The sequence below is a fragment of the Oncorhynchus mykiss genome, chromosome 4, assembly GCF_057628025.1.
Source record: "Oncorhynchus mykiss isolate SJ-2025 chromosome 4, ASM5762802v1, whole genome shotgun sequence".
Classification (NCBI taxonomy): Eukaryota; Metazoa; Chordata; class Actinopteri; order Salmoniformes; family Salmonidae; genus Oncorhynchus; species Oncorhynchus mykiss.
Window position 1 is genome coordinate 1,058,545 of NC_143025.1, and position 13,737 is coordinate 1,072,281.

The window sequence follows — 13,737 nt, forward strand, 5'->3', positions numbered from 1 at the left end:
GGTCTTTAATGCAGCGTGGTGGTTAACCCAGACGATGGGGTCTTTAATGCAGCCTGGTGGTTAACCCAGACGATGGGGTCTTTAATGCAGCCTGGTGGTTAACCCAGACGATGGGGTCTTTAATGCAGCCTGGTGGTTATGTCCCTCTGTAATCCCCTCTCCCAGCTCCCTGTTCCCTCTGTAGTCCCCTCTCCCAGCTCCCTGTTCCCTCTGTAGTCCCCTCTCCCAGCTCCCTGCTCCCCATGTCCCTCTATAGTCCCCTCACCCAGCTCCCTGCTCCTCATGTCCCTCTGTAGTCCCCTCTCCCAGCTCCCTGTTCCCTCTGTAGTCCCCTCTCCCACCTCATGTCCCTCTGTAGTCCCCTCTCCCAGCTCCCTGTTCCCTCTGTAGTCCCCTCTCCCAGCTCCCTGTTCCCTCTGTAGTCCCCTCTCCCACCTCATGTCCCTCTGTAGTCCCCCCTCCCAGCTCCCTGTTCCCTCTGTAGTCCCCTCTCCCAGCTGCCTGCTCCCCATGTCCCTCTGTAGTCCCCTCTCCCAGCTGCCTGCTCCTCATGTCCCTCTGTAGTCCCCTCTCCCAGCTCCCTGCTCCCCATGTCCCTCTATAGTCCCCCCTCCCAGCTCCCTGCTCCTAATGTCCCTCTGTAGTCCCCTCTCCCACCTCATGTCCCTCTGTAGTCCCCTCTCCCAGCTCCCTGTTCCCTCTGTAGTCCCCTCTCCCACCTCATGTCCCTCTGTAGTCCCCTCTCCCAGCTCCCTGTTCCCTCTGTAGTCCCCTCTCCCACCTCATGTCCCTCTGTAGTCCCCTCTCCCAGCTCCCTGTTCCCTCTGTAGTCCCCTCTCCCAGCTCTCTGCTCCTCATGTCCCTCTGTAGTCCCCTCTCCCAGCTCCCTGTTCCCTCTGTAGTCCCCTCTCCCACCTCATGTCCCTCTGTAGTCCCCTCTCCCAGCTCCCTGTTCCCTCTGTAGTCCCCTCTCCCAGCTCCCTGCTCATGTCCCTCTGTAGTCCCCTCTCCCAGCTCCCTGTTCCCTCTGTAGTCCCCTCTCCCAGCTGCCTGCTCCCCATGTCCCTCTGTAGTCCCCTCTCCCAGCTGCCTGCTCCTCATGTCCCTCTGTAGTCCCCTCTCCCAGCTGCCTGCTCCTCATGTCCCTTTGTAGTCCCCTCTCCCAGCTGCCTGCTCCTCATGTCCCCCTATGTAGTCCCCTCTCCCAGCTGCCTGCTCCCCATGTGCCTCTGTAGTCCCCACTCCCTGCTCCTCATGTCCCTCTGTAGTCCCCTCTCCCAGCTCCCTGTTCCCTATGTAGTCCCCTCTCCCAGCTGCCTGTTCCCTCTGTAGTCCCCTCTCCCAGCTCCCTGCTCCTCATGTCTCTCTGTAGTCCCCTCTCCCAGCTCCCTGCTCTCAGTTGCTGAATACCTGCAGGGCTAGAAGCATCATCTGCTGACTGTTACAGCTGCTTAGTCATACTGACAACACTGCTCCTCCCGGCAATTTGGGATGGAGACATAGGGGTTTTGACTACTCATCCAGGCCAATGTGATGGTGATTGGTGACCATTGAATATACAAGGATAACATGATGATGACATAAGAGATTTCACTGTCCTGGGGTCATCTTCCTCTCTCTCTCTGTATCTCTGTATCTCTCTCTCTGTATCTCTCTCTCTGTATCTCTCTCTCTCTCGCTCTCTCTCTCGCTCTCTCTCCAATTCAAGGGGCTTTATTGGCATGGGAAACATGTGTTAACATTGCCAAAGCAAGTGAGGTAGATAATATACAAAAGTGAAATAAACAATAAAAATTAACAGTAAACATTACACATACAGAAGTTTCAAAACAATAAAGACATTACAAATGTCATATTATACATATATACATACAGTGTTGTAACGATGTACAAATGGTTACACAAGGTACACAAGGGAAAATAAATAAGCATAAATATGGGTTGTATTTATAATGGTGTTTGTTCTTCACTGGTTGCCCTTTTCTTGTGGCAACAGGTCACAAATCTTGCTGCTGTGTGATGGCATACCGAGTCAATGTGGAGGCTATATACAGGGTGTTACGGTACAGAGTCAATGTGGAGGCTATATACAGGGGGTACCGGTACCGAGTCAATGTGGAGGCTATATACAGGGGGTACCGGTACAGAGTCAATGTGGAGGCTATATACAGGGGGTACCGGTACAGAGTCAATGTGGAGGCTATATACAGGGGGTACCGGTACCGAGTCAATGTGGAGGCTATATACAAGGGGTACCGGTACAGAGTCAATGTGGAGGCTATATACAGGGTGTTATGGTACAGAGTCAATGTGGAGGCTATATACAGGGGGTACCGCTACAGAGTCAATGTGCGGAGGCAACGGTTAGTTGAGGTAGTATGTACATGTAGGTAGAGTTAATTAAAGTGACAGAGAGGGGCAGTGGTGTGGAGAGGGGGGGGGGCAATCTGAGTAGTCTGGGTAGCCATTTGACTAGAGTCTTATGGCTTGGGGGTAGAAGCTGTTGAGAAGCCTCTTGAACCTAGACTTGGTGCTCCGGTACCGCATGCCGTGCGATAGCACAGAGAACAGTCTGCCTAGGGTGGCTGGAGTCTTTGCCAATTTTTAGGGTCTTCCTCTGACACCGCCTGGTATAGAGGTCCTGGATGGCAGGAAGCTTGGCCCCAGTGATGTACTGGGCCGTTCGCACTACCCTCTGTAGTGCCTTGCGGTCGGAGGCCGAGCATTTGCCATACCAGGCAGTGATGCAACCAGTCAGGATTCTCTCAATGGTGTAGCTGTTAAACATTTTGAGGATCTGAAATCTTTTCAGTCTCCTGAGGGGGAATAGGTTTTGTTGTGACCTCTTCAGGACTGTCTTGGTGTGCCTGGAACATGTTAGTTTGTTGGTGATGTGGACACCAAGGAACTTGAAGCTCTCAACCTGTTCCACTACAGCCCCGTCGATGAGAATGGGGGCGTGCTCAGTCCTCTTTTTCCTGTAGTCCACAATCATCTCCTTTGTCTTGATCACATTGAGAGAGAGGTTGTTGTCCTGGCACCACACGTACACTAAGTGTATGTTGTGTAGTAAGCTGTTAGTCGCCCATGTGCCTCACCCTAATAATTTGGTCCCTTTCCTCCCTCATAACTTAGCCTACTGTTCTGACCTGATGGTGCACAGTTTAGCCTGTTTTAGAGAAATGCAATCATTGAATATTGTAAGAGCTTTCATTGTCTGCTTATATGCCCCCTTTATTTATCATACGGTTCTGACTTGGTGTACAGGGAGAACACTGTAAGAACGGCCTGAATTCTGTCGCTGTACATTTCAGGTGCTGAACAAATAGTTATATTGACTACGTCCGTCCTAGCTCGCTCATTAATGTCTTAATAGAAATTACGGATGACCTCTTATCCGCTTGTCGTCCCCTTATGCCATAGTTTGTACATCTCAATTGTCAGTAGAAACCACATTTGTTTAAGCAAGTCAGCCATATCAGCTATGTTATTTAATAAAGGCAGTAAAATGAGGCTGAATGAACTGTGTCGCTGCCAGACAAGGCTCAGCTGATAACCAGGTATAGCGGTGGTAAGGATTCATTCCACAGTGCTGAAAAGAAAGCTCTGCTGTTGGGACAGCTTTATGTCGGCCCTAACAGTTTGTGGGCACCGTTTGTTAACGTTATAGTCCAATGAATGTATTGTTTAGTGTTGCGTTGTGCAGTGGCTATGCTGGTATGCATTCCCCCTCAAAAAATGATTTGATTTCTTTGGCTGCTTCTTTGTAGTGATTTAATAGCCTTCCACAGTGTAGCTGGATCGCTACGAGGGTCAGACACGGAATTAATGAAATGATTAGACCTTTTTATGGAAGCATTTGTTTCTAATTCGTCTGAAGGTGAGTCAGTCAGTCTGGCTGCCAGTCTACCAGTCAGTCTGGCTGCCAGTCTACCAGTCTGTCTGGCTGCCAGTCTACCAGTCAGTCTGGCTGCCAGTCTACCAGTCAGTCTGGCTGCCAGTCTACCAGTCTGTCTGGCTGCCAGTCTACCAGTCTGTCTGGCTGCCAGTCTACCAGTCTGTCTGGCTGCCAGTCAGTCTGGCTGCCAGTCTACCAGTCTGTCTGGCTGCCAGTCTACCAGTCAGTCTGGCTGCCAGTCTACCAGTCAGTCTGGCTGCCAGTCTACCAGTCAGTCTGGCTGCCAGTCTACCAGTCAGTCTGGCTGCCAGTCTACCAGTCTGTCTGGCTGCCAGTCTACCAGTCAGTCTGGCTGCCAGTCTACCAGTCAGTCTGGCTGCCAGTCTACCAGTCAGTCTGGCTGCCAGTCTACCAGTCTGTCTGGCTGCCAGTCTACCAGTCAGTCTGGCTGCCAGTCTACCAGTCAGTCTGGCTGCCAGTCTACCAGCCAGTCTGTCTGCCAGTCTACCATCCAGTCTGGCTGCCAGTCTACCAGTCTGTCTGGCTGCCAGTCTACCAGTCAGTCTGGCTGCCAGTCTACCAGTCAGTCTGGCTGCCAGTCTACCAGTCAGTCTGGCTGCCAGTCTACCAGTCAGTCTGGCTGCCAGTCTACCAGTCTGTCTGGCTGCCAGTCTACCAGTCAGTCTGGCTGCCAGTCTACCAGTCAGTCTGGCTGCCAGTCTACCAGTCAGTCTGGCTGCCAGTCTACCAGTCTGTCTGGCTGCCAGTCTACCAGTCAGTCTGGCTGCCAGTCTACCAGTCAGTCTGGCTGCCAGTCTACCAGCCAGTCTGTCTGCCAGTCTACCATCCAGTCTGGCTGCCAGTCTACCAGTCTGTCTGGCTGCCAGTCTACCAGTCAGTCTGGCTGCCAGTCTACCAGTCAGTCTGGCTGCCAGTCTACCAGTCAGTCTGTCTGCCAGTCTAGCAGTCAGTCTGGCTGCCAGTCTACCAGTCAGTCTGGCTGCCAGTCTACCAGTCTGTCTGGCTGCCAGTCTACCAGTCAGTCTGGCTGCCAGTCTACCAGTCAGTCTGGCTGCCAGTCTACCAGTCTACCAGAAATCAGTTGGATTAAGTTCAGACCAATGCTTGTTGATTTAAGACAATCAGATGAGGGAGTAAACCAATGGAGATCCCCAGCCCCTGTACCCTGTCCCCAGTCCCTGCCCATGTCCCTGCCCCTGCCCCTGCCCCTGTCCCTGTCCCTGCCCCAGTCCCTGCCCCAGTCCCTGCCCATGTCCCTGTCCCTGTCCCTGCCCCTGTCCCTGTCCCTGTCCCTGCCCCTGCCCCTGTCCCTGTCCCTGTCCCTGCCCCTGCCCCAGTCCCTATCCCGGCCCCTGTCCCGGTCCCGGTCCTATCCCCTGTCCCGGCCCCTGTCCCGGACCCAGTCCTATCCCCTGTCCCGGTCCCGGTCCTATCCCCTGTCCCGGTCCCATCCCCTGTCCCGGTCCCAGTCCTATCACCTGTCCCGGACCCTGAAAGCCCCAATACCATACACATATAGGGGAAGACACATTTCAGTTGAATGCATTCAGTTGTCAACTGACTAGGTCTCCCCCTTTCCCTTCCCTTAACCCCCGTCCACAACGCCCGAGCTGACTAGATCTCCCCCTTCCCTTCCCTTAACCCCCGTCCACAACGCCCGAGCTGACTAGGTCTCCCCCTTTCCCTTCCCTTAACCCCCGTCCACAACGCCCGAGCTGACTAAGTCTCCCCCCTTTCCCTTCCCTTAACCCCCGTCCACAACGCCCGAGCTGACTAGGTCTCCCCCTTTCCCTTCCCTTAACCCCCGTCCACAACGCCCGAGCTGATTAGATCTCCCCTTTCCCTTCCCTTAACCCCCGTCCACAACGCCCGAGCTGACTAGGTCTCCCCTTCCCTTCCCTTAACCCCCGTCCACAACGCCCGAGCTGATTAGGTCTCCCCCTTTCCCTTCCCTTAACCCCCGTCCACAACGCCCGAGCTGACTAGATCTCCCCTTTCCCTTCCCTTAACCCCCGTCCACAACGCCCGAGCTGACTAGATCTCCCCCTTCCCTTCCCTTAACCCCCGTCCACAACGCCCGAGCTGACTAAGTCTCCCCCCTTTCCCTTCCCTTAACCCCCGTCCACAACGCCCGAGCTGACTAGGTCTCCCCTTCCCTTCCCTTAACCCCCGTCCACAACGCCCGAGCTGATTAGGTCTCCCCCCTTTCCCTTTCATATATACACCAGGACATGTACATTGTGAACTATATGAATAGAATACAGTATTTCAGAACGTGATCTACCTCTTGCATAAATGATCAAACTGGGGAGAATTGACATTTGCCATCTGCCCTTGTCTGCAAGCGTAGCCAATGGCAATACACCTTATTGCTATCTTAATTGAACCAACCAATCGGAATATATAAACATTGAATACATATTTCTGCAGTGGCAAGTGGAAACATAAGCAACCATGTTACGTCTGACATCAGTATTTGTGACAGGGCCAGTTTGTATGTATATATATATATATATTGTTGTTCAAGGGGTTTTGCTGCTTGACTCAGTTCGGTTCTGTTACGTCATCATGTGCCTCCAAGAAGGGTTATTACAGTACAAGATATCTCACAGTACCACTATACCACTATACCACTATAACACTATACCACTATAACACTATAACACTATATCACTATAACACTATACCACTATACCACTATACCACTATACCACTATACCACTATACCACTATACCACTATACATCTATACCACTATACCACTATACCACTATACCACTATACCACTATACCACTATACCACTATACTACTATACCACTATACCACTATACCACTATACTACTATACCACTATACCACTATACCACTATACCACTATACCACTATAACACTATACCACTATACCACTATACTACTATACCACTATACCACTATACCACTATACCACTATACCACTATACTACTATACCACTATACCACTATACCACTATACCACTATACCACTATACCACTATACCACTATAACACTATACCACTATACCACTATACCACTATACCACTATACCACTATATCACTATACCACTATACCACTATACCACTATACCACTATACCACTATACCACTATACCACTATAACACTATACCACTATACCACTATACCACTATACCACTATACCACTATACCACTATACCACTATACCACTATAACACTATACCACTATACCACTATACTACTATACCACTATCTATATCACTATATCACTATACCACTATACCACTATAACACTATACCACTATACCACTATCTATATCACTATACCACTATACCACTATACTACTATACCACTATACTACTATATCACTATACCACTATACCACTATACCACTATACCACTATAACACTATACCACTATACCACTATACTACTATACCACTATAACACTATACCACTATACCACTATACTACTATACCACTATACCACTATACCACTATACCACTATAACACTATACCACTATACCACTATAACACTATACCACTATACCACTATACTACTATACCACTATACCACTATACCACTATACCACTATACCACTATACCACTATACCACTATACCACTATACCACTATACCACTATATCACTATACCACTATACCACTATACCACTATACCACTATACCACTATACCACTATACCACTATAACACTATATCACTATACCACTATACCACTATACTACTATACCACTATACCACTATAACACTATATCACTATACCACTATACCACTATACCACTATACTACTATACCACTATACCACTATAACACTATATCACTATACCACTATACCACTATACCACTATACTACTATACCACTATACCACTATAACACTATATCACTATACCACTATACTACTATACCACTATACCACTATAACACTATATCACTATACCACTATACCACTATACCACTATAACACTATATCACTATACCACTATATCACTATACCACTATAACACTATATCACTATACCACTAAATCACTATACCACTATACCACTATAACACTATATCATTATATTAGTATATCACTATATTAGTATATCACTATATCACTATACCACTATACCACTATATCACTATACCACTATACCACTATACTACTATACCGCTATACCACTATACCACTATAACACTATATCATTATATTAGTATATCACTATATTAGTATATCACTATATCACTATATCAGTATACCACTATATTAGTATATCACTATATCACTATATCAGTATACCAGTATATGGCTATACCACTATACCACTATCTATATCACTATATCACTATATTAGTATATCACTATATTAGTATATCACTATATCACTATATCAGTATACCAGTATATGGCTATACCACCATACCACTATACCACTATATCACTATACCAGTATATCACTATACCAGTATATCACTATATCAGTATACCACTATATCAGTATACCACTCGGAACCAAGATGAGGAGCTCCACCCTCTCACTCTGCAGGTTACGGCCCAAATGTCCCCTCCCCCTTTGAAAAATGCTACCAAATATCTAAATTACTGCTGCTCGTTATCCTACACTTCCTGTTCCGTCCCGACAGATTTTTCGGTAACTTTCAGAATCTGTCCATGAGAGATTGTTCAGCACCGGTCAGGTCCAAGGCTGACTTGGACTGAAGCTGATTTGAAGCACCTGGGTTTGAGATACACCTGTTGTACAATATTTCACATGTATGTATTGGTCATGTACACTACATACACTTGAGATACCTTGAGATAGCACCTGGGCGGTGATGTCACCTGTGATACCTCCTGGGCTGTGATGGCACCTGAGATACCTCCTGGGCTACCTCCTGGGCTGTGATGGCACCTGAGATACCTCCTGTGCTGTGATGGCACCTGTGATAACTCCTGGGCTGTGATGGCACCTGAGATACCTCCTGGGCTGTGATGGCACCTGAGATAACTCCTGGGATGTGTTGGCACCTGAGATACCTCCTGTGCTGTGATGGCACCTGTGATAACTCCTGGGCTGTGATGGCACCTGAGATAACTCCTGGGCTGTGTTGGCACCTGAGATACCTCCTGTGCTGTGATGGCACCTGTGATAACTCCTGGGCTGTGATGGCACCTGAGATACCTCCTGGGCGGTGATGGCACCTGAGATACCTCCTGGGCGGTGATGTCACCAGAGATACCTCTTGGGCTGTGATGTCACCAGAGAGACCTCCTGGGTTGTGATGTCATCTGATAAAACAGTTTGCATCATGTAGGGATGGAATTGCCTTAAGGGACAAATTAAGTTGTATTGATTTAAATTGGTCAAATTGAATTGATTAAACTGTTACCTTCTCTAGGACGAGATGGTGAGCACCACTGGTCCAAGCACTACTCATTCTGTGGGGTTCTGTTTTATATTGTTTCACTGTGTTATATCGTATTATATACTATAGTTATATGTTATTTAGGTCCCGACGGTGAGCACCACTGGTCCAAGCACTACCCATTCTGTGGCGGAACATTCCAGTCACCCATAGACATCCAGACCCAGCTGCTGAGGTTTGACCCCACACTACGTCCAATCGAGCTCCAGAACTACAACCTCTCAGCCAATGAGCAGCTGACCCTCGGGAACAATGGACACTCCAGTGAGTGAAGCGTGGAAGATGATGTCATCTTTACAGGCTTTAGATGTCTTGATGTTGTGGGTCCTGCTGCGACTGAGCAGGCTGATCCTGGTGCCAGAACCATGTCATATGTGTGCCATACCCACAACGTAGCACACATATGACATTGAACGAGCATACCTGACATTGGTAGTATAAAACACTCTCTTCTTCTTAGTGACCTGGGTCAGTTTGAGGAAAATTATGGATTATCCTCTGACTGGATCGGCCACAGTAATCTAACATAATCACATGACAACAATCCCCAGTGTTATTTTTAAATTCTTTGTAAACATGCTCTTAGATAGAATAACTCGTCTTAAAACAGCCTTCTGAAAATATAACACAATTCTTTATTTTACAGAGGCAACTTAAATTGTATGTTCGTTAAACCCCACGGCTGTTTAGTGATCACAAGGCTGGATGACGCAGATACCTGCCACTGTCAGGACCCGTATCATTATGGGATGCAGGGATGGCGATAGCAGTGTCAGCAAGTCTCAAACATACTGACCACTCACACTGACATTGCCGTTTAGCCAACAGCATAGAAACCCCTATTAGACATGCTAGCATAATCACCTCTCTGGTCCTTATTGGTTGATGATAGGTGGTGAAACAGTGGCCTAAGGCTGGTCCAACGTTCTGCAGCCAAATGATGATGAGTGCAGAATAGAGCTGTATCTCTAATGACACCCTATCTCCTATATATCTCTAATGACACCCTATCTCCTACAGAGTGGAGCTGTATCTCTAATGACACCCTATCTCCTATATATCTCTAATGACACCCTATCTCCTATATATCTCTAATGACACCCTATCTCCTACAGAGTGGAGCTGTATCTCTAATGACACCCTATCTCCTATATATCTCTAATGACACCCTATCTCCTATATATCTCTAATGACACCCTATCTCCTATATATCTCTAATGACACCCTATCTCCTACAGAGTGGATCTGTATCTCTAATGACACCCTATCTCCTATATATCTCTAATGACACCCTATCTCCTATATATCTCTAATGACACCCTATCTCCTATATATCTCTAATGACACCCTATCTCCTCTATATCTCTAATGACACCCTATCTCCTATATAGTGAAGCTGTATCTAATGGCACCCTATCTCCTATATAGTGGAGCTGTATCTCTAATGGCACCCTATCTCCTATATATCTCTAATGACACCCTATCTCCTATATAGTGGAGCTGTATCTCTAATGGCACCCTATCTCCTATATATCTCTAATGACACCCTATCTCCTATATATCTCTAATGACACCCTATCTCCTATATAGTGGAGCTGTATCTAATGGCACCCTATCTCCTATATATCTCTAATGACACCCTATCTCCTATATAGTGGAGCTGTATCTCTAATAACACCCTAATGACACCCTATCTCCTATATAGTGGAGCTGTATCTCTAATGACACCCTATCTCCTATATAGTGGAGCTGTATCTCTAATGACACCCTATCTCCTATATATCTCTAATGACACCATATCTCCTATATAGTGGAGCTGTATCTAATGACACCCTATCTCCTATATAGTGGAGCTGTATCTCTAATAACACCCTATCTCCTATATATCTCTAATGACACCCTATCTCCTATATAGTGGAGCTGTATCTCTAATGGCACCCTATCTCCTATATATCTCTAATGACACCCTATCTCCTATATATCTCTAATGACACCCTATCTCCTATATAGTGGAGCTGTATCTAATGGCACCCTATCTCCTATATATCTCTAATGACACCCTATCTCCTATATAGTGGAGCTGTATCTCTAATAACACCCTAATGACACCCTATCTCCTATATAGTGGAGCTGTATCTCTAATGACACCCTATCTCCTATATATCTCTAATGACACCCTATCTTCTATATATCTCTAATGACACCCTATCTCCTATATAGTGGAACTATTTATTTTTATTTTATTTTATTTCACCTTTATTTAACCAGGTAGGCCAGTTGAGAACAAGTTGTCATTTACAACTGCAACCTGGCCAAGATAAAGCAAAGCAGTGTGACACAAACAGCAACACAGAGTTACACATGGAATAAACAATAAACAAGCCAATAACACAATAAACAAGTCAATGACACAGTAGAAAAAAGAAAGTCTATATACAGTGTGTGCAAAAGGCATGAGGAGGTAGGCGATAAATATCTCTAATGACACCCTACGTCCTACATAGTGCTATTCCATGCCTACATAGTGTTATTCCATGCCTACATAGTGTTGTTCCATGCCTACAGTGTCGTTCCATGCCTACATAGTGTTATTCCATGCCTACATAGTGCCATCCTATGCCTACATAGTGCTATTACATGCCTACATAGTGCTATTACATGCCTACATAGTGATATTACATTCCTACATAGTGCCATTCCATTCCTACATAGTCCTATTACATGCCTACATAGTCCTATTCCATACCTACATAGTGCTGTTTCATGCCTACATAGTGTTATTCCATGCCTACATAGTGCCGTTCCATGCCTACATAGTGTTATTCCATGCCTACATAGTGCCGTTCCATGCCTACATAGTGTTATTCCATGCCTACATAGTGATATTACATTCCTACATAGTACCATTCCATACCTACATAGTGCTATTCCATGCCTACATAGTGCTATTCCATGCCTACATAGTCCTATTCCATGCCTACATAGTGCCATGCCATGCCTACATAGCACTATTCCATGCCTACATAGTGCTATTCCATGCCTACATAGTGCCATTCCATACCTACATAGTGCCATTACATGCCTACATAGTGATATTACATTCCTACATAGTGCCATTCCATGCCTACATAGTGCCATTACATGCATACATAGTGCTATTCCATGCCTACATAGTGCTATTCCATCCCTGCATAGTGCCATTCCATGCCTACATAGTGCCATTACATGCATACATAGTGCTATTCCATGCCTACATAGTGTTATTCCATCCCTGCATAGTGCCATTCCATGCCTACATAGTGCTATGCCATGCCTACATAGTGCTATTCCATCCCTGCATAGTGCCATTCCATGCCTACATAGTGCTATTCCATCCCTGCATAGTGCCATTCCATGCCTACTTAGTGCTATTCCATGCCTACATAGTGCTATTCCATCCCTGCATAGTGCCATTCCATGCCTACATAGTAAATAGGGTGGCATTTAGGATTAGGCCGATTAGCCTTTAAACTACTCCGATGTCACTGACGGTTAGTGTAATGCGATGTCTTGTTGTCCTGACGACCAACACAGCCGGAGACATTGTTACATCATCATCATCATCATCATCATCATCCTTCACCAAGCTAATTATCAGACGAACGTTTGACAGCAGAGAACAGGTTGCTCTGCATCTTTAGTCAGGGATTCAGACATCTCCAGCTGACTCTGACTTTTAAAAAGTCACTTAAACTTGGATGAGATATGCTGCTGAAAAATGTGTTATTGTTCTCGGCATGTTTACATCTCTGCCTCTGGCGTAGCTGCCATAGGTTTATGGTGCAATGTACAGGTTGTGGTTCTCGAAAGCTCCCTGTAAAGGATAAGGTTGGGATTGAATGGTCTAAAGGCGTGAATGTATAGCTGTCTCTAGAGAGTTAATCTCTCTCTCTCTCCAGTTCAGCTGTCTCTAGCGAGTCTAAAGAGAGTTCATTTCTCTCTCTCTCCAGTTCAGCTGTCTCTAGAGAGTCTAAAGAGAGTTCATTTCTCTCTCTATCTCCAGTTTAGCTGTCTCTAGAGTACATCTCTAAAGAGAGTTAATCTCTCTCTCTCTCTCCAGTTCAGCTGTCTCTAGAGTACATCTCTAAAGATAGTTAATTTCTCTCTCTCTCTCCAGTTCAGCTGTCTCTAGAGTACATCTCTAAAGAGAGTTAATCTCTTTCTCTCTCCAGTTCAGCTGTCTCTAGAGAGTCTAAAGAGTTAATTTCTCTCTCTCTCTCCAGTTCAGCTGTCTCTAGAGAGTCTAAAGAGAGTTAATTTCTCTCTCTCTCTCCAGTTCAGCTGTCTCTAGAGTACATCTCTAAAGAGAGTTAATCTCTTTCTCTCTCCAGTTCAGCTGTCTCTAGAGAGTCTAAAG

The 13,737-nt window shown here is 46.3% G+C and overlaps 1 protein-coding gene across 1 annotated transcript in view; it reads left to right on the plus strand.

Annotated features, from left to right (window-relative positions):
• The window catches only part of ca12 (carbonic anhydrase 12), a 52,910-nt gene that overhangs the window by 21,697 nt on the left and 17,476 nt on the right, over positions 1-13,737 (plus strand). Inside the window, exon 3 of the mRNA XM_090230811.1 lies at positions 9,426-9,605. Coding sequence (XP_090086937.1) covers positions 9,426-9,605 — 180 coding nt within the window. The remainder of the gene's footprint in view (positions 1-9,425; positions 9,606-13,737) is intronic.